The sequence below is a fragment of the Mauremys mutica genome, chromosome 9 (genome assembly GCF_020497125.1).
Source record: "Mauremys mutica isolate MM-2020 ecotype Southern chromosome 9, ASM2049712v1, whole genome shotgun sequence".
Lineage (NCBI taxonomy): Eukaryota > Metazoa > Chordata > Testudines > Geoemydidae > Mauremys > Mauremys mutica.
Genome location: NC_059080.1, coordinates 46,305,027 through 46,322,799, shown reverse-complemented (window position 1 = coordinate 46,322,799; position 17,773 = coordinate 46,305,027). Strand labels below are relative to the sequence as shown.

The 17,773-nt window shown below is 47.9% G+C and overlaps 1 protein-coding gene across 14 annotated transcripts in view; it reads right to left on the bottom strand.

The window, feature by feature from the left end:
* F8 (coagulation factor VIII) overlaps window positions 1-17,773 on the bottom strand; it is a 147,270-nt gene that overhangs the window by 104,531 nt on the left and 24,966 nt on the right. For 13 of the 14 annotated variants that reach the window (XM_045029655.1, XM_045029649.1, XM_045029648.1 and 10 more), the window contains one exon: window positions 6,178-6,339. In XM_045029655.1, coding sequence (XP_044885590.1) covers window positions 6,178-6,338 — 161 coding nt within the window. In that variant the 5' untranslated portion in view covers window position 6,339. The remainder of the gene's footprint in view (window positions 1-6,177; window positions 6,340-17,773) is intronic. The other variant, XM_045029656.1, reaches the window with a different exon arrangement.

The following is a 17,773-nucleotide window of genomic DNA, read 5'->3' as shown; positions in this document are numbered from 1 at the left end:
TTTCACATTAGCCACAGTACTGTCATTAGATTGTACCATTTTGCATTCACTGGGTGATGTGTCCCAGATTTGAGCTGGCACCCCAGAGATGAAAGGCTTTGGTCATTCCACTGAAATGAGTCAGATGGTTTGAATCTTTATGCCAGGAAAATCTGGTTTTGGTGGCAATTGAAAAAGCATTCAGAGCTGTAGGGCCTGATTCTGATCTCATGTATACTATTGTAAGACAGCAGCCACTCCACTAGGCCAAAGGAATGGCACCAGCAGGAAACTAGCATAGATTCTGGTCCTTAAATAATGTGCCCAAGGGGAGTCAGTTATGCACGGTGATGCTGCTGCTGCACGAATGCTCCTTTTGCATTCCCTGCAATCATCATTAACAGGGCAGAATCCAGAAATTTAAAGGAGAGTCTGGATCAGAGGTTAAGTAAGAGTTTGGATGTCGAAGCATTTTTGGCAGGACTTCTTATCAGATCAGATCACAGTGGAATTCTTACCCTAAGAGCAGACTAAGTGAAGGCAGATAGCGCCTGGAACATTTCATCAGCATTGTTAGGCTTCCTTATCTGTTAATTTCTTCAGAACTCTGAGGCAGCCAAGGTAAACACTCTGCACTGTTGTCATGCTAAAGACCTAAATTACCATCCAGTCCTCCTTTGCCAAAAGGCTTGGAGGCTGAGAAGAGAATCTCAAGGCTTTGATAGGATACACAGAGACTCCATTCCCCACTCCATTCACTCCCAGGAAAGGGGATGCTTGTCACCCATCAGGAGTCACTAAATGGATTTAGTCTCTTGGAACGCAGGGAAGGAATTAGAAACAAGGGGGAAAAGTAACAGATAAGAAGTTCTGAGTGTCTCCATTAGATGAAGTTAGTTTAGATAGCAACAGGCTAGTGTGTGTTTCAGCCATCAAAGTCCTTCAGACACATAGCTAGGAGAAGACAGAGCATAGACATCTTCAGGCACCCACTCAAACCCCTCAAACCACTCAAATGGGCCATGGAAGCCACCAGTGTAATTGGTGAACACTTCCAGTCATCCTACCTCCAGAAGGGGTAACTTCATCGGTTGCCAATCAGCACTCTCAGAAGCATAAAAGAACTAGGGAAATACAATCTAGATGGAGCTACTATAAGATGGGTGCATAACTGGTTGGAAAACCGTTCCCAGAGAGTAGTTATCAGTGGTTCACATTCATGCTGGAAGGGCATAATGAGTGGGGTCCCGCAGGGGTTGGTTCTGGGTCTGGTTCTGTTCAATATCTTCATCAATCATTTAGATAATGGCATAGAGAGTACACCTATTAAGTTTGCGGATGATACCAAACTGGGAGGGGTTGCAAGTGCTTTGGAGGATAGGATTAAAATTCAAAATGATCTGGACAAACTGGAAAATGGTCTGAAGTAAATAGGATGAAATTTAATAAGGACAAATGCAAAGTGCTCCACTTAGGAAGGAACACTCAGTTGCACACATACAAAATGGGAAATGACTGCCTAGGAAGGAGTACTGCAGAAAGGGATTTGGAAGTCATAGTGGATCACAAGCTAAATATGAGTAAACAGTGTAACGCTGTTGCAAAAAAAGCAAACATCATTCTGGGATGTATTAGCAGTATTGTAATGAGAAGTGTAAAGACATGAGAAGTAATTCTTCCATGCTACTCCACGCTGATTAGGCCTCAACTGGAGTATTGTGTCCAGTTCTGGGTGCCACATTTCAGGAAAGATGTGGACAAATTAAAGAAAGTCCAGAGAAGAACAACAAAAATGAGTAAAGGTCTAGAAAACATGACCTATGAAGGAAGTTTGAAAACATTGGGTTTGTTTAGTCTGGAGAAGAGAAGATTGAGAGGGGACATGATAACAGTTTTCAAGTACATAAAAGGTTGTTACAAGGAGGAGGGAGAAAAATTGTTCTTCTTAACCTCTGAGGATAGGACAAGAAGCAATGGGCTTAAATTGCAGCAGTTTAGGTTTAGGGCGGTTTAGGTTGGACATTAGGAAAAACTTCCTAACTGTCAGGATGGTTAAGCACTAGAATAAATTGCCTAGGGAGGTTGTGGAATCTCCATCATTGGGGATTTTTAAGAGCAGGTTGGACAAACACCTGTCAGGGATGGACTAGATAATACTTAGTCCTGCCATGAGTGCAGGGGACTGGACTAGATGACCTCTCGAGGTCCCTTCCAGTTCTATGATTCTATGATAAGCTGTGACGTCATTCCCAGAAGGGCCTCTGCCATTTGCCTGGATAACCTTATAAAATGTCAGTGCCCCATGGGGACAGAGGCAAAGCATATGATACCCACACCTAGGACTAATCAAGAGCCTATGCACACATGGCACCTTTGCTTCTATCAGGCTTATTTGACTCACTTCTAACACCACCCATATTCTGAGCCGCACTATTTTGCTGCATCACTTCCAAGAGCCAGGGAACCAAGGGGGCATGAAAGCAGGGTGGGTCATGGTGGAGCAGTCAGAGAGGAAGATGATTTTAGCAGTGTTTTTTTGGACAGGCTGGAAGAGGAGTGCAGATGCTATAGAGGGAGAAGGAACAGGCTATGGTTAGAGGATAGAAAACATTCTCAAGTGACATTCAAGTTGAGACAGTGGGAGAATAGAGAAGGGAGGAAGATGGGCTATAAAACATTTCAGGAGGCTGAATCCTCTTTTCCAAATACATAGTGATTCCAAAAACCTTCCTTGATTTTGCAGTCATTATGGCAGACAGGATGGGTTTCCCCTTGTAATGTGGGGAATGAATTCCCATATCATCATTGGAGTATCACTGAATAAACGTCATAAGAGTTAGAAGACCATATACTGTTCTCTTGCTCCAGCAAAAACCCAGAGGAATACAATGGAAGTCTGTGGTGTTATTCTGGATTTAACTGAGAACAGAATCTGTCCCCTAGATTTAAAATCCCAGCAATGTGGCCTGGCTGCACTGAAGTCAATATATATTACATCCAACAAACTATGCTGAAAGACCATTAAGTTGCAACGTCAAGCCCTCAAAAGTGAGGAAAGGCCAGACTTGTGCAACCTTAATTTGCCTCTCTTGCACCACCATACAATCTAAGTTCATAATCATGTCCCATTTTCACAGCGCCTATGCCTCATTCAGTGAATGGGTAGATATTCAATATTTCTTTTTATTCTCCTCATTCAGTGTATGGCCCTAGGCCTTATTATTAATTTCCTCCTGGGAGTTTCCAAAGTGGTCTCACCAGAGTATCAAATTGCTCCAAAAACATTAATGAATTTATCTTCCCAAAACCCCTGTGAGATTTGGTGGTATCATCCCCATTTTACAGAAGGGGAGCTGAGATGCAGAGAAATTAAGGCCAATATTGTCAGAAATGTAATAGTAATAATTGGAGATATATACCAATCTCCTAGAACTAGAAGGGACCTTGAAAGGTCATTGAGTCCAGCCCCCTGCCTTCACTAGCAGGACCAATTTTTGGCCCACATCCCTAAATGGCCTCCTCAAGGATTGAACTCACAACCCTGGGTTTAGCAGGCCAATGTTCAAACCACTGAGCTATCCCTCCCCCTGGCCACTAATTTTGAGTCCCTAACTTGAGACACCCAGACCCTGATTTTTCTGAGTACTTAGCATTTTTATAGCACTTTATGTGTTCAAAGCACAGCTCCTAGTGACCTCAGTTGCAGCTGTGAGTACTCAGTACTTCTGCAAATCAGATCCCAGGGTCTCAAGTCAGGCATCCAGAAAATGAGGAACACACAATTAGTGACCACCTGTGAAAAATTTGGGTTAAGTGACTCGCCCAGCATCACATAGGAATTCGATGGCAGAGGTAGGGGTAGAATCCAGTTCTCCAGGGCAGCATTCAATTGCTTTCACCATGAGACCTTCCTTTCTCTTCCTGCAATGTCCTGCCTTATTCATCACAAACATTCCAACTTCTGCAACAAATGAAGCAGAGGTCCTACAGCCTTCTTCTCTACACAACCCTGAGTCATCCTCAGAGCTGGTCCATCCTGTGCACTGAATGAGACAGGAGTCCCTGGAAAAAATATTGTGTGATCATGTAAGAGGTATCAGGCACAAAGGGGCTGAATTAAGGATTACAATAGGCAAGAAAAAGGAAAAAAAAACTAAAAAAGAGAAAGAAACTGTGCAAACAGCTTAAAAGCCTATTGACCCCCAGCTTGGGTCAGCTGCAGTGTTCAGACCTTTAGCTCCTTGGCACAGACCTCTGCTATTTGAGCTAGTAGAATAACTGACAGTAATAGCAGGCTGAGTATGTAGACCAGGCATCAGAGGGGGATGAGATACACTCTGCCAGTGAGTTTTACAGACATCTGCTGACAGTGGAGGACTGGAGAGATTCAGGTCTCCTGGGTTCAATTCCAGGCTCTGGAGAGAGTGTGCTCTAGTGATGGGAGACTCTTCTGCCCCCTGTCCTCCACGCCCCCATGTGCTCCTATCTTCCTTCCTCCCATACACCCCCACCCCTCCCTCTGCTCCTATCCAATCCCCCTCCCCTACTGCCATTCCCTACACTCCCCTGTTCCTGTCTCCCACTACTTCTCCCCACTTTCTAGCTCCTGTAATCCCCACTTCCTGTGTTCCCCCACTCTCCTCCCCAGTTCCTCAGCGCTGTGCATTCAGGCCACTCCCTTCTCCATGCTACCTGGGCACCACCAGGGGGAACACTGAGCGCACAGGAGGCACAGCCTCCCTGCTCACAGCTGTGGTGCCTGGTGCCAGGGCAGCCTGGCATAGCAATTGCAGGGAGAGTCCTGAAGCCCCTGGATGGAGCCTGCTCAGTTGCTCCGAGGGGGATGGTGCATATGCAGATGGCATCTTTAGAGAATTTAGCTGTCAAAGTCTAACAAATCTCTACAGAACATGTGAAAACTGCAATTTTTCAAAGACTCGGACTTGGCCAAATTTGGACAGATTTTCCCAGGAAAAGCAAACGGCACATCCCTGAGTCCAAGGCAACTCCCCTGTCAAATTTCCTATCCCTGCTCCAAAGTACCCGGGTGCTAGAACTTCTCAAAAAAATTCTTACAATCAATTCATTCACATGGGCAAAACAAAATATATCCCCCTAATCTCATTCTTGGAAATGGCCAAACCACGTCTGCTGAAATGTTTAAAAATATTCCACTTGAGGCAGACACCAAGCATGGAAAATTTCAGCCCAAACAGTTACAGTTTGGCAAAATTATAAGCAACTGAAAACAGTTCTAAGGGGAAGTGATGGCCAACCCTAACTAAAGGTGTCACTACAATATCATTTATAACCTGTGGGACAGCGAAAGAACAGTCCACAGCTATTAACTCATCAAAAAGCAAATCAGAACCCTACTTAGATAGCAGGGTGAGGGAAGGGGATACTCAGCTGGTACCAGCTGGAGAAGCAATTCTTATCATACAAGGTCTCGGTCACAAATAAATGAACTAGATTTGGGATGGAAAAATGCATAGGACAAGTAATAGTTAATAATAATTACCCTACATGACCGCAAGCTAAAACTCCATCATCAAAGTTGTTCTCGCTGGCTACACGAGCAAATACAGAATTAATCCATGTGTCTAATTACACTGTGTTGTGTGTGTGCCTGGATGAATGTATGTGTATGTCTGAGTGTGCATGAGAGTGAGTTTGTGGGCCTGATTCTCCCAGCTGTGAACCATGTGCAGTGATTTACACCTGTGCAAATGGAATGCAAAGCAGGAGTGAGGATTCTAGTAAATCAAAATTCTCGAGTCATATGCACTGCTGGGAGCATTCTACATCCACTTTGCATAGACACCAGTGAAAACGTAATGTGCAAGACATTGGGAGAATCAGATGATGTGTGTCTGCATGTATACACACACACACACACACACACACAATATGATATGCACACAGAAAACTGCCCTCACACACATGCACACACTCAGATTAAACCATACATGCACAGATGCACTCATGCACATTCAAACAGATATACCCCCACAAACAGATGCACACACACTCATGTACATACAGCTGCATTTACACACATATTTTATAGTTGCCTTATTTCCCTTGGGGGCACCATCACCACCGTGATGCAGGGTGCCACCTTCCTCAAAGCCAAGATGAGAGCTGCCTATCGACATCACATCACAGTCAGAAAATTTACAGTACACATGGCCTTACCCAGCTGGTGCCTGCAGCACAGAGAGCAGGCTGCTGTGCACATAGTCCCAGTCTGTCTCCACGGCACCAATGTAGTATCTTCTGGTGATTCCAAAGCTCTCCTGAAAGAGACAACCCAGCAGAAAGCAGCACAGGACTCCTCCCGGCATAGTGCCCCTCATGCTGGGGAGGCAGAAGAGTTTCTGATTAAAAAAAGAAATTTCTGACAAGAAAAAGATTTATCTTCCATCCAGCATCTTTAATCCACAGGAAAAAATTAGGGGAAGCTGGCACCCACAGGCTCAGTCAAACCTCTGGAAAGTTTTCCGAGGACATCAGGAGAGGGAGTCATTGTGACAGAAGCAGTGCAGAGGGGAACATGCGTAAGCAACGGGATCTCTCTTCTGGGTATTAGCAACAGGATGAGCGGAAAAAACAAAGGGAAAAGGGAGGCCAAGCAAAGCTTTAACTTTTCCTGGTCTGCAGCACTCCAGGTTCAGGGTGTTTATTTGTATTCTGAGGCATTCACTGAGTCAAAATCTTGGAGTGAGTTGTGGAAGGGAGGGGTTGATGGCCAGGGGAATTTAGGTGTGGTCTCTGCCTACTCCTGCCTTCTCTCTCAGCTGCGGAGGAAAAAAAGCAAGGCTTGGGTCAAGCTCAGCCTCCCACAGTCCATGGAGAGCAAGGTGCTTTATTCTCTCATAGCAGCCATATGCAGCCAGGATGCTGAGACTGGCCTGAGCTGCAAAATTATGATTCCATCTAGATATGAAAACTGTTTGGGTCCAGCCTGTTATAGATTCAGGGGCCAAGAAGGAAATTTGGTTTCAAAGCCAAGTTCTGGTTCTGGTTCTGCAGCCTCTAAAAGTTCAGGAAATGCAGATTCAGGGGACAGTGTATTCCCGACATCATAGAATCATAGAATATTAGGGTTGGAAGAGACCTCAGGAGGTCATCTAGTCATCTGGTCCTGCTCAAAGCAGGACCAACACCAACTAAATCATCCCAGCCAAGGCTTTGTCAAGCTGGGCCTTAAAAACCTCTAAGGATGGAGATTCCACCACCTCCCTAGGTAACCCATTCCAGTGCTTCACCACCCTCCTAGTGAAATAGTGTTTCCTAATATCCAACCTAGACCTCCCCCACTGCAACTTGAGACCATTGCTCCTTTTTCTGTCATCTGCCACCACTGAGAACAGCCTACCTCCATCCTCTTTGGAACCCACCTTAAGGTAGTTGAAGGCTGCTATCAAATCCCCCCTCACTCTTCTCTTCTGCAGACTAAACAGCCCAGTTCCCTCAGCCTCTCCTCATAAGTCATGTGCCCCAGCCCCCTGATCATTTTCATTGCCCTCCACTGGACTCTCTCCAATTTGTCCACATCCCTTCTGTAGTGGGGGGACCAAAACTGGACGCAATACTCCAGGTGTGGCCTCACCAGTGTTGAATAGAGGGGAATAATCACTTCCCTCGATCTGCTGGCAATGCTCCTACTAATACAGCCCAATATGCCGTTAGCCTTCTTGGCAACGAGGGAACACTGCTGACTCATATCCGGCTTCTTGTCCACTGTAATCCCAGGTCCTTTTCTGCAGAACTGCTGCTTCCCCAGCCTGTAGCGGTGCATGGGATTCTTCCGTCCTAAGTGCAGGACTCTGCACTTGCCCTTGTTAAACCTCATCAGATTTCTTTTGGCCAATTCTCCAATTTGTCTAGGCCACTCTGGACCCTATCCCTACCCTCCAGCATATTTACCTCTCCCCCCAGCTTAGTGTCATCCGTGAAGTTGCTGAGGGTGCAATTCATCCCATCATCCAGATCATTAATAAAGATGTTGAACAAAACCAGCCCCAGGACCGACCCTTGGGGCACTCCGCTTGATACCGGCTGCCAGCTAGACATCAAGCTGTTGATCACTACCTGTTGAGCCTGACAATCTAGCCAGCTTTCTATTGCTCTTCATGGTATTGATACATATTGCTTATTGCAGATAGGCAGGGCTGTGTAGCTCTAGTGATCAACATAGCCTCACATGCTGACATCATACAGTGTAACCATACTAAAGATGGACCCAAAGCAAAGCTCCAGATCCAAATACCCCCAGACTAGTCATTGCCATCAGATGGTTGTTGAGTGGCTTATATACAACAGCTACAGGTCTCTCTTTCCAATACCTGCTATTCCAGAAGGGAAGCAAAACAATGAATGGGCCGTGGAGATCAACCCCACTGCTTATGGGGGAAATCCTTTGTTCATGGTGACAGCTGCCACCAATGTATGAAGGAGTGGGGTGAACATTGGGGTAGCTAAAATCCAAGACCACCTGTGACTTCTGATGACTGAAGTTTGTTGGATTCTCAGAGATCCAATGCCAACTAGAAGTTTAACCTTGATACCTCCTGAAGCCAAAGTGTGTATGTGCCTGTGTGCACGTGCCAAGATCAGGGTGTCGACTTTGTCTGGCAATATCCTGAGTAAAAATCACTTCCCAGTACAATGTGCTTTGTTCATGCCTGATAATAGTGAGCCCAGTCCTGAAGACAACAGGAGTTTGCTTTTTGTGGAAGCAAGCCCAGGCCCTACACAGAGAGTTATAGATACTAATAGAAGGCATGTTTCTGGGCATCAGCTAATCAGCATAAAGGACATTTCTGTCCATGGAATAAGATTGAACTATTGAGTAAGTGCACTCTGGATTTATTTTCCACTTTCCTCTGGAGCATTAGCCAGGTTGGATGATGGTCTACATGGTCTGAACTGCTATGGACTATCCTATGTACCAACATGGGCAAAAATCATGTGGATTAGTCTCATACCACATCTACCCCAGTTAGAGGCTCAAGGGAAATCCCTTTTCCTGGTGTTTCAGAGGACCACAAAAAGATCCACAAATGTCTCCTGTGTGTATGTCCCTCTTTAATTACTTCCATTCCACCACACACTTTCTTTAAAATCATCCCAGACGGGAAATCCACTATGAATACACCCACCTGGCTGGGCCCAAATGGAGCAAAAGAATGGAAGAGAATTGGAAACACCCCATACCACAATGCATAGTGACCTTCTGCATAGCAAAAGCAAACAACCTCCCTCTCTCTGAGTCTAGAAGAGCAGCGCAAAAATGATTCACCAAAATGTTTTATGCAAATCTTTCTCTATTTTTAAGTTTACATTTTTCTTCGTTGTTTTTGATGACCAGAAAATTCTCTCCCCTGCCCCAGGCTGAGTTAATTGATTTTTTTCTCTCTATAAACAAATAATAAAAAGGCAGGAAGATGAGGAGTGAGGGTCCTGCCTTGCTTTGTCCTCTGCTATGCAAATGAGGTGATGCAGGAAATGCCCCATGAATCATTCCCAGGAAGCCTCTTCTCTGAAGTAATGCACCTGCAAGGTGAACAGCTGCTTGGCTGCTCCTTGAGGCAGCTAAGGGAGTGGGGGAGCTGCAGGGAAGAGGCCAGTGCACCTTGACTGCTCAGCTGAACCCCAATTAGACTTAAGAGAGGCCACCTGGGCCCTAGAGGGAAGGAGCCAGGGTCATGGGTTCTGGAATTATTTTGATAGTGGGGGTGCTGAGAACCACTGAACCAAAATGGGTGCTGGAACAATTTTGATAGTGGGGGTGCTGAGAAGCATTTGTGTGACAATTGAACCAAACTGTAAACCCTGTATATAATGGAAACCACTTCAAGCCATGAGGTGCTGTAGCACCCCCCGCATCCCTAGTTCCAGTACCTATGGCTGGGATGAGTCAGAGCCTGAGAAGAACCAGAAGTAGAAGGTGTCTGAGACTCAGAGACAGGATGCAGCAAGGAAGAGCTGGCAGCAGTTGCTTGGGAGAGAGCAGTAGGAGACCCAATAGAGAGAGCTGAGTTCCCACAAGAGCTGGAATGGGAGTATTGGTGAGAACAGGCCACAGCTGGGGGAGCTGATGAGCGGCCCACAAGAAAAGGGGAAGATCCTTCTTGGTCAAGGGAAGCTGAGTCTGGAAGCAAGAAGGATGGCTGCTGAAGGGTGGATCCCTGAGCTGGGGTAGGACACACAGGCAAGGAAGTGTGGGGAGGGGAATGCTGTGGGGAGCCCTCTTGCAGGGGACCTGACGGGGGCTGTGTACTAAAGGAGTTGTGAGACTTGTCCCTCAGGCAGGGAAGCCTTGAGAGTGGGGCCCTGCATGAGGAGCAAAAGGACCTGGCAACACAATACTGCTATTGACTCTTAGGCAGGTGACGTCAGGTGATCTCCCTGGAGAGGGGAACAGAAAAACCTGTTGTATCTTGTTATGTTTACAATGGGAATTGGAGAACGGTTTTACTACAAGGGTTTTTGGGAATCACTGCTCTGGTGTAGTTGAATAAATTAAGGCTGGAGGCAGGCTTTGTGTCAGACACTGAGAGATATGGTCCATTTGTGGTGGAAGGAAGGGGAAACTGAGGCAGGCCCATTTGTTGTGCTGCAGCCTGATGCTGGAGGGTGCCCCACGCAGGGCTAGCCTGCCACAGGGGGAATTTGTGTTCACCAAGGCACAACATGAAGAGCTTTAATCAGGACAGATCTCTGCTTTCTTCTCCCTCATAGAAAGACATTGCATTGTCCTCTAATGATCACCAGTACTACAGGCTCAGTTCTGACCAATGCAACACACAGGAGCCAGGCTGGGAATCTCTGACGAGTAGTGTGTGGGGGCGGGGGCTGAGCTCTCCTGTGCTGTCAGGGGCGGCTCTAGGCATTTTGCCACCCCAAGCACGGCAGGCAGGCAGCCTTCAGCGGCTTTCCTGCAGAGGGTCCGCTGGTCCCGGGCTTGGAGTGCTAGGGCCTGGAGCCGCCCCTGTGTGCTGTTCCTCTGAGGGCCACTGAGCTTGTCCTCCATGACAGGAGTGCAGGAGGGCTCTTTCTGGATTGGAGCCCAGTTGTGTGGTTCACTGGCTCACGCTTACATGCTCCATGTCCTGACAATGGAATCGAGGCGCATAGGGCTCACTTACCACCCCAGGATAAATTAGAGAAGCCCTGAGAGATGCCTTTGTCCCTCAGGTCCTGTGTCAATCACAGCTTGGCTGGCCCTGGGAACCCTGGGAGCCAGAGAGAGCATTTATCCCATGGTAGGTGTGGGCATTATACCCAGTCACACACACATTTATTCGTCAAGGTCCTGCTCATGGGTACTGAGCCAATAGAAGTCACTGTATGGAGCTCCTCCCAGGAGCTGAGCCCTATGGCGGCACTCAGAGCACTGAGCCCCAGCTCCTTGAGTGGAGGTAGGGTGACCGGATGTCCTGATTTTATAGGGACAGTCCCAATTTTGGGGTCTTTTTCTTATATAGGCTCCTATTACCCCCCACCCCCGTCCCAATTTTTCACATTTGCTGTCTGGTCACCCAAAATGGAGGGAACAGGAATCCAGCCCAGCCCTTGTCTCCCCACCAGACACCAAGAACCTGCCCTTTTCCCCCAATGGAAAATATTTTCTTCCTCTTTCTTTCCGTTTTCTGTTCCCCTTCATGTCACCCTTCGAATCTCCTTGGCACAGATGCAAATTCTAAAAGTGAAATACAGGGAATAAAAAACTGAAAGACAGAAAGGAAGAGGGAAATTTAGGGAGAGAGGGGAAGGAGGAAATTAACATGAGTCTCTGACCAGCAGTGGTGGATTAGCCACTGGGCTGAGGGGGCCTGTGCCTAGGGGCCCCAGCCAACTGGGGAGCCCCGGAAAAACATCTGCCACCAGGCAGCAGAAGCGCGGAGCCCCGGCTGCCGGATGGGTGGCGCAGGGGAAGCCCCTGCATCCCAACCCCACTCCCTGTCAGAAACCATGGGATGGGAGAAGCCCCCCTCAGTGGCCCTGAACCCCATCCCTGGCAGGGGAAGCCCCCACGCCTGTCCCCACTCTCCGGCAGAAGCATCGGGCAGGTGGGGTGGAAGAAGCCCCAGCGCCTCCTCCCTGGTCCCCCACAGAAGTGCAGGGGGTGGGGTGGGGGGAAGCCCCAGCACCTGGACCACTGCTGCAGCCCTGGGACTGGAAGAGCTCTCACTCCACACTGCAACCCCGGGGCCATGGCACGGGGACAGAGCTTCTCTGGTCTTGGGACTGTGGGGGGTGAGGGAGGCAGAAAGGAGCAAAAGGGATTGGGAGGCTGCAGTGGGGGAGGACACTAGATGGAACAGGGGCCGCCCAGAGAAGGGGCAGAAAGGGATGGGGCCATTGGTGGGGCTGCAGGCAGAAGGGGCAGGGCTGCAGGTGGAAGGGGTGGGGAGGGGACCTCCACTTATTCTGGCTCAGGGCCTGAGGAAACCTTAATCTGCCTCTGCTGACCAGACCTGAGAATTCACCTCTTGGGCTCTAGGAACAGGAATGCATCCAGCCTTGCAGCCCCTCAGAGAGGCAGAGCAGCATTATCCCCCTTTTACAGCTGGGGAAACCGAGGCACAGAGCAGGGAAGTGACTTGCCCAAGGCCACACAGTGATTAAACAGCAAAGCTGGCATCAAGCCAGGATTTCAGACTCCATGTGCTGCTGTGATTGTTGCCCAGGTCTGAGCTGCCTCTGGAACTGTTGAGTAGGGCTCAATCTTGCTTTACCATTTCCCCCATTCAGCTATCCCATCCTCTGCAATATACTGCAGTTTGATGTCATTTTGCTCCCTTCCCCCTTCCTTGTGTGCTCCCATCCTGACGTGCTCTGGGCCAGATCCTCAGCTTAAGCGACTCGGCAGAGCCCCAGCTGTAATCAATGCAGCAATGTCAATTTACCCCCAGCTGCTCTGACCCTCTGTGGTTTTGCATCACTGTTGACACTGTGGGAGTGAAGAAGCCACCTAAGGCATCTCCGGGGGGTGGGGAGACCCCTTCTCTTCCCAGCATAACTCCCTCTCATTGCGAGTACATTGAGTCTGGCCACTTTAGGGGAAAACCTTCCAAGTGATGATACTATCCTGCTAGGGATGCAAAATTTTCTAGGGACTCTCCCCTTTAACAAGTGAAAAAACCCAGCCCTCTGGGGGACTGCCCACTCCTTCCTTTTCATTATCTAAGGGGATAGCTGACACAGCAGGTAGCTCACAACCTGGGTGGAAAACACTCTCCTCACAGCTCAAAGCAGCAAAATTAAAAACTATCAATTCCTCAAGTTCAAGTAAAAGCTGCAGTAGCTTTTCGCCTCGCGTCCCAGGGGTTTGTTTTCTTAAAAAACATGTTTTGCAGCAAACATCTGACTAGGGCAAAAGCATTTAGTGGGCATCCCCACACATCCTGTCAACTCTGCATGTGTCTTAGTGAGGCTGTATATTCTCCAGGGCAAGGGTTGTCTGTGTTATAGCTCTTGTAAAGCATTTTAAGCAACTAAGAATAATACCCAGCTGTCTGGCACTTTTCATTCATAGATCTCTCAGCACTTTACACAGGAGGGCAGAATCATTATTCCCATTTCACATATGGGGAAACTGAGGCACAGAGCAAGACAGTGACTTTGCCACTGGCCTGCTGGGTGATGCTGGATGAGCCAGAAATAGAATCAAATGGAAAAATCTGGGAAAAATATTTGTTTTGGGTCAACTCAACATGAATTTTTTTTGTTTTTCTCGACCACAATTTAAAAAAAAATTGTTCGAACCAAAATATTTTGCTCCTTTTTTCATTTAAGTTAGTTTATTTGTCTGTTGTTTTTAAATAAATCCAGCAAAATTTCAAAACAGGTGATCATTTTGTAACAAACAGTCAAAACAGATCATTCTGACAATGTCTAAACAAAAGGTTTTGATTTTTTTTTCTTTTTTTCCCCTGAGCTGAAACGCTTGGCTGAATTTGACTTGGATTTATGAATAGTTGCACTCACCCTGTAACTAATAGTTAATTTGCCAAAAAATGCAATCTGCAAAACTTTTCCCAGCTCCACGCCTGATCTCTGATTGGGGCCCTTCTGCACAAATAAATAAAACAACAACAATAATAGCAACTAAAGGCTGAAGGGTGAAGCGGTCATCTTGTGGTTAAGGGAGAGACTGTGGAGTTGGGAGAACAGTGTGCTGTTCCTGCCTTCTCCACTGACTCAGTTTCTGGCCTTTGTCAAGTCATGTAACATCTCTGTGCCTCCGTTTCCCCATCTGTGACACGGAGGTGATCTTAATCCTTAGCTGCTATGCTTGTAAAACATTTTGAGATTCTTGGACAGAAGGTGCCTCACCAAGGGAAATATGGATTCCCTGAAAGCTGGGCAAAGCTGGTAGTTTTGCACAACTCTAGCCAAGATCCATTATGTGTATATCAGTACTTCCTGGGGAGCCCAACCAAGGACCACGGCTCTGTTGTGCTAGATGTTGGGCAGGCAAGTAACAGAAAAAAGGCTAGTATGGGAGGCTAGTTAGACCAGACTCATTCAACTGTGCTGGTTTGTGCTGGAGCTGAACCTCTGCCCCTGCACCGAGCTGAGTAGCAGGATGGGGTGGAATCAATGGGACTCCTCATGGGAGTAAGGAGACCAGGGATTTAGCCCTGAATTTGCAACCTGATTGGCAAATTTTATATGAGCTGGAAAGTTCTAGCAACTCACAGCCGCTTAAAGCAAGACTCACTGGGAAGTACTAGACAGCAGAGTTCCTCCACTGTCTGAACAGGAATAGAGCTCCTGCTCCCTCACCTTTCTCCACTTCCATATAAATCAGGGTCCAAATACCGAATCTTGCAGAGCTAGTTCCTTTGTGCCCTTTCTTGTCATACTCTCTGCCCTTGCACTAAGTCGAGGTGCCTTGCCCACTTCTGCAATTCACTGGTTTAGTTCTCTTCTCGTAGGGCATCCAGAGGCCTTTGGATCTGGGCACCAATCAGTTAAGTCTCACTATAAGCTGGGTCTGAACTAAGCCCTGCTCCAGCCTCAATGTTTGGGGTGGTTGAAATCTGTGTCCGGATAGTGCACACGCACTCATCACCACTAATTTCTGAGGGTGATTGATACTGAGGGGTCCTGCAGCAATGGAATTGCTCAGTGTTCCAAGTGAGCAGAAAGGTTTCCGGTGGGTCTGGAGTCTCCTGGACCCAGAACATCCAATTGGTCTGAGAGGAGGGAGGTTCCCCTCTTTTCTTCCCACCTCCAAGCCACTTTCAGGCTCGGCTTGCTGTGTTCAGCGACCAGCTCACCAGCAATGTCCCTTGGTGATCTCAAAGGGGGAATGAACTGGCCAGAGGTTCCATCCCCCTCACCTGATTTTTGCCCTCTTAATTAAACACATTTAAGGACAACATTGAAAAGCTGCCCAATGAAACTGTGCCTTTAACGAGGTGCCAGTGCTCCCAGCGCAATGTTCTGGAAGCTTTGTCTGAGTCAGTGGCACTCACTGAGCACAGTCACATGCACCAATGTCAAAGAGGGCAACATTAACCCTAGCCACAGACCCCAGTACCCACGTATGCAGAGAAAACCCTGCTTGTTTCCCTGCAGAGTGTGTTCTCAGTTACACAGAGGATTTGTAGGGTAAACATTATTCAGAAAAAAGTGAACCATGTCTAATCTCTTCTGTGTAAGTGACTCAGGGGCTGCCCTTTTGGAACAGTGAGAACTAGAGAGCAAGTGACCTACTGCACATGGGGCTGTGGCCTGGCAGGTGTTATGATTCCAAACCAGAATATATGGGATCATCAGTTATTTTGTGCACCTCTTCTTGGCTGCAGCATCTCCCATTAGCCACCTTTTAACCTCCCTGTGACTGCAGCAGGGGCGACCTAATTCTCAGTGGAAGCAGGGCTTCTAGGTGGGGGAGTTCTCATTTTCCTGTGGCAGATGCGCTGGAGGCTTTGGATGCCTTTGGCCAACTCCGTCGCTTGTTAGGGTTGCCAGGCATCCTGGCAGCTCCAGTCAGCATTGCTGACCGGGCCATTAAAAGTCGGGTCAGCAGTATAGCGGGAGCCCGGGGCTGAGGCAGGTTCCCTACCTGGCTCTGCATGGCTCCCGGAAGTGGCCAGCATGTCTGACTCCTAGGCGCAGGGGTCAGGGAGGCTCCGTGCACTGCCCCCCCCAAGTGCCAGCTCCGCAGCTCTTATTGGCCAATGGGAGCTGTGGGAGCAGTGCCAAGCCCCCTGGCCCCTCCGCCTATGAGCCAGACATGCCGGTCACTTTTGGAAGAGACCTGAGGTAAGCACCGCCTGGCCAGAGCCCACACCCCAAACCCCTTGCCCCAGCTTGGAACCCCCTCCCCCACCTAAACTCCCTCCCAGAATCCACACCCCAACCCCCTGCTCCAGCCCTGAGCCCCTCCTGCACCCCAAACCGCTCATCCCTGGCCCCAACCCTCCAGCCAGAGCCCCCCTTCTCACACCCCAACCATCTGCCCCCAGCCCAGAGCCCCTCCCACACCCTAAACCCCTCATTTCTGTCCCCACCCCAGAGCCTGCACCCCCAGCTGGAGCCTTCACCCCCTCACATACCCCAACCCCCCACCCCAGCCTGGTGAAAGTGAGTGAGGGTGTGGGAGAGCGAACAATGGAGGGAGGGGGGATGGAGTGAGCTGGGGTGGGGAGGGGGCAGGGCAGTGGTGTTGTTTTGTGCAATTAGAAAGTTGGCAACCCTACTGCTTGTGTGGATTCAATCCAAGGCACACAGGCCCATTGAATAGAGGAGGGACGGCCTTGTGGCCAAGACATTAGTTGACACCTCAGCAAATGGGGGTTCAATTCCTCACTCTACCACAGACTTTCTTTAGCCCAGTCACTGCTTCTCTCCCTGTACCTCACTTCCCCGTTTGTAAAACAGGGCAAAAGTTTCCTTTCTACCACCTTCTGCCTGTATAGACTGTGAACAATTTGAGTCAGGGCCTGTCTTTATTTATGAACAGTGCCTAGCACAACGGGGCTCTGAAACTGGATGCAAGCTATTGTGCTACTGTAATAGTGCACTCCGTTTATAAGAATCACTGATATAAGAATCAACTGCATATAGTGATTGAAACCACTGGGACAAAATCATTCCTACACCTAAAATACTCTGCTTATAAGAATCAAATCATGCAGGACGGATGTGATTCCTATAAAAGGAGTGCACTGTAATAGCAAAGCTTCAAAGGTTTTGCCCTGACTCATTTTCCTTTATTCCTTTGTGCTCCGGTCTCTACCTCGTGCTCCATTTCAACCCAGATACCTTCCAACAATGTAACTAAGGTTCTTGTCAGCCCCCATCCCTCCCCAGGCTTGTCCAAAGGGGGATTTTATTCATGCAGCTAATGTTTATCACACAGAGGGTCAGATCCTCACATTGGTGTATGCCAGCATTGCTTCATTGGCTTGAATGCACATATGCCAATTTACACTATCTGAGGCTCTAACACTTACTACCTACCTTAAAGGAATCACTTTTGGATCCTGCTGACTAATTCTGAGCTGAGCAATAAAGAAATAAATGAGATTTTGCAAATGGATGCTCACTAGTTAGAGAGCAGAGAATCAATACAAAGGAATTCTCCCTTGTGATGTTAACCAAGAAGTTGTTTTCGATTTTGGAAATTAATAATAAAGTTTTGTCTCTTGTTTCTTTTCTCTCTCCCTTTGGCAAGACGGTGCGTGAAAAGTAAATCCATTTGGGTGCTACATTGTAAAGGAAGTGAACCCAGATGATTTCAGAGAGAGGGAGCCTGTTCTCTTTC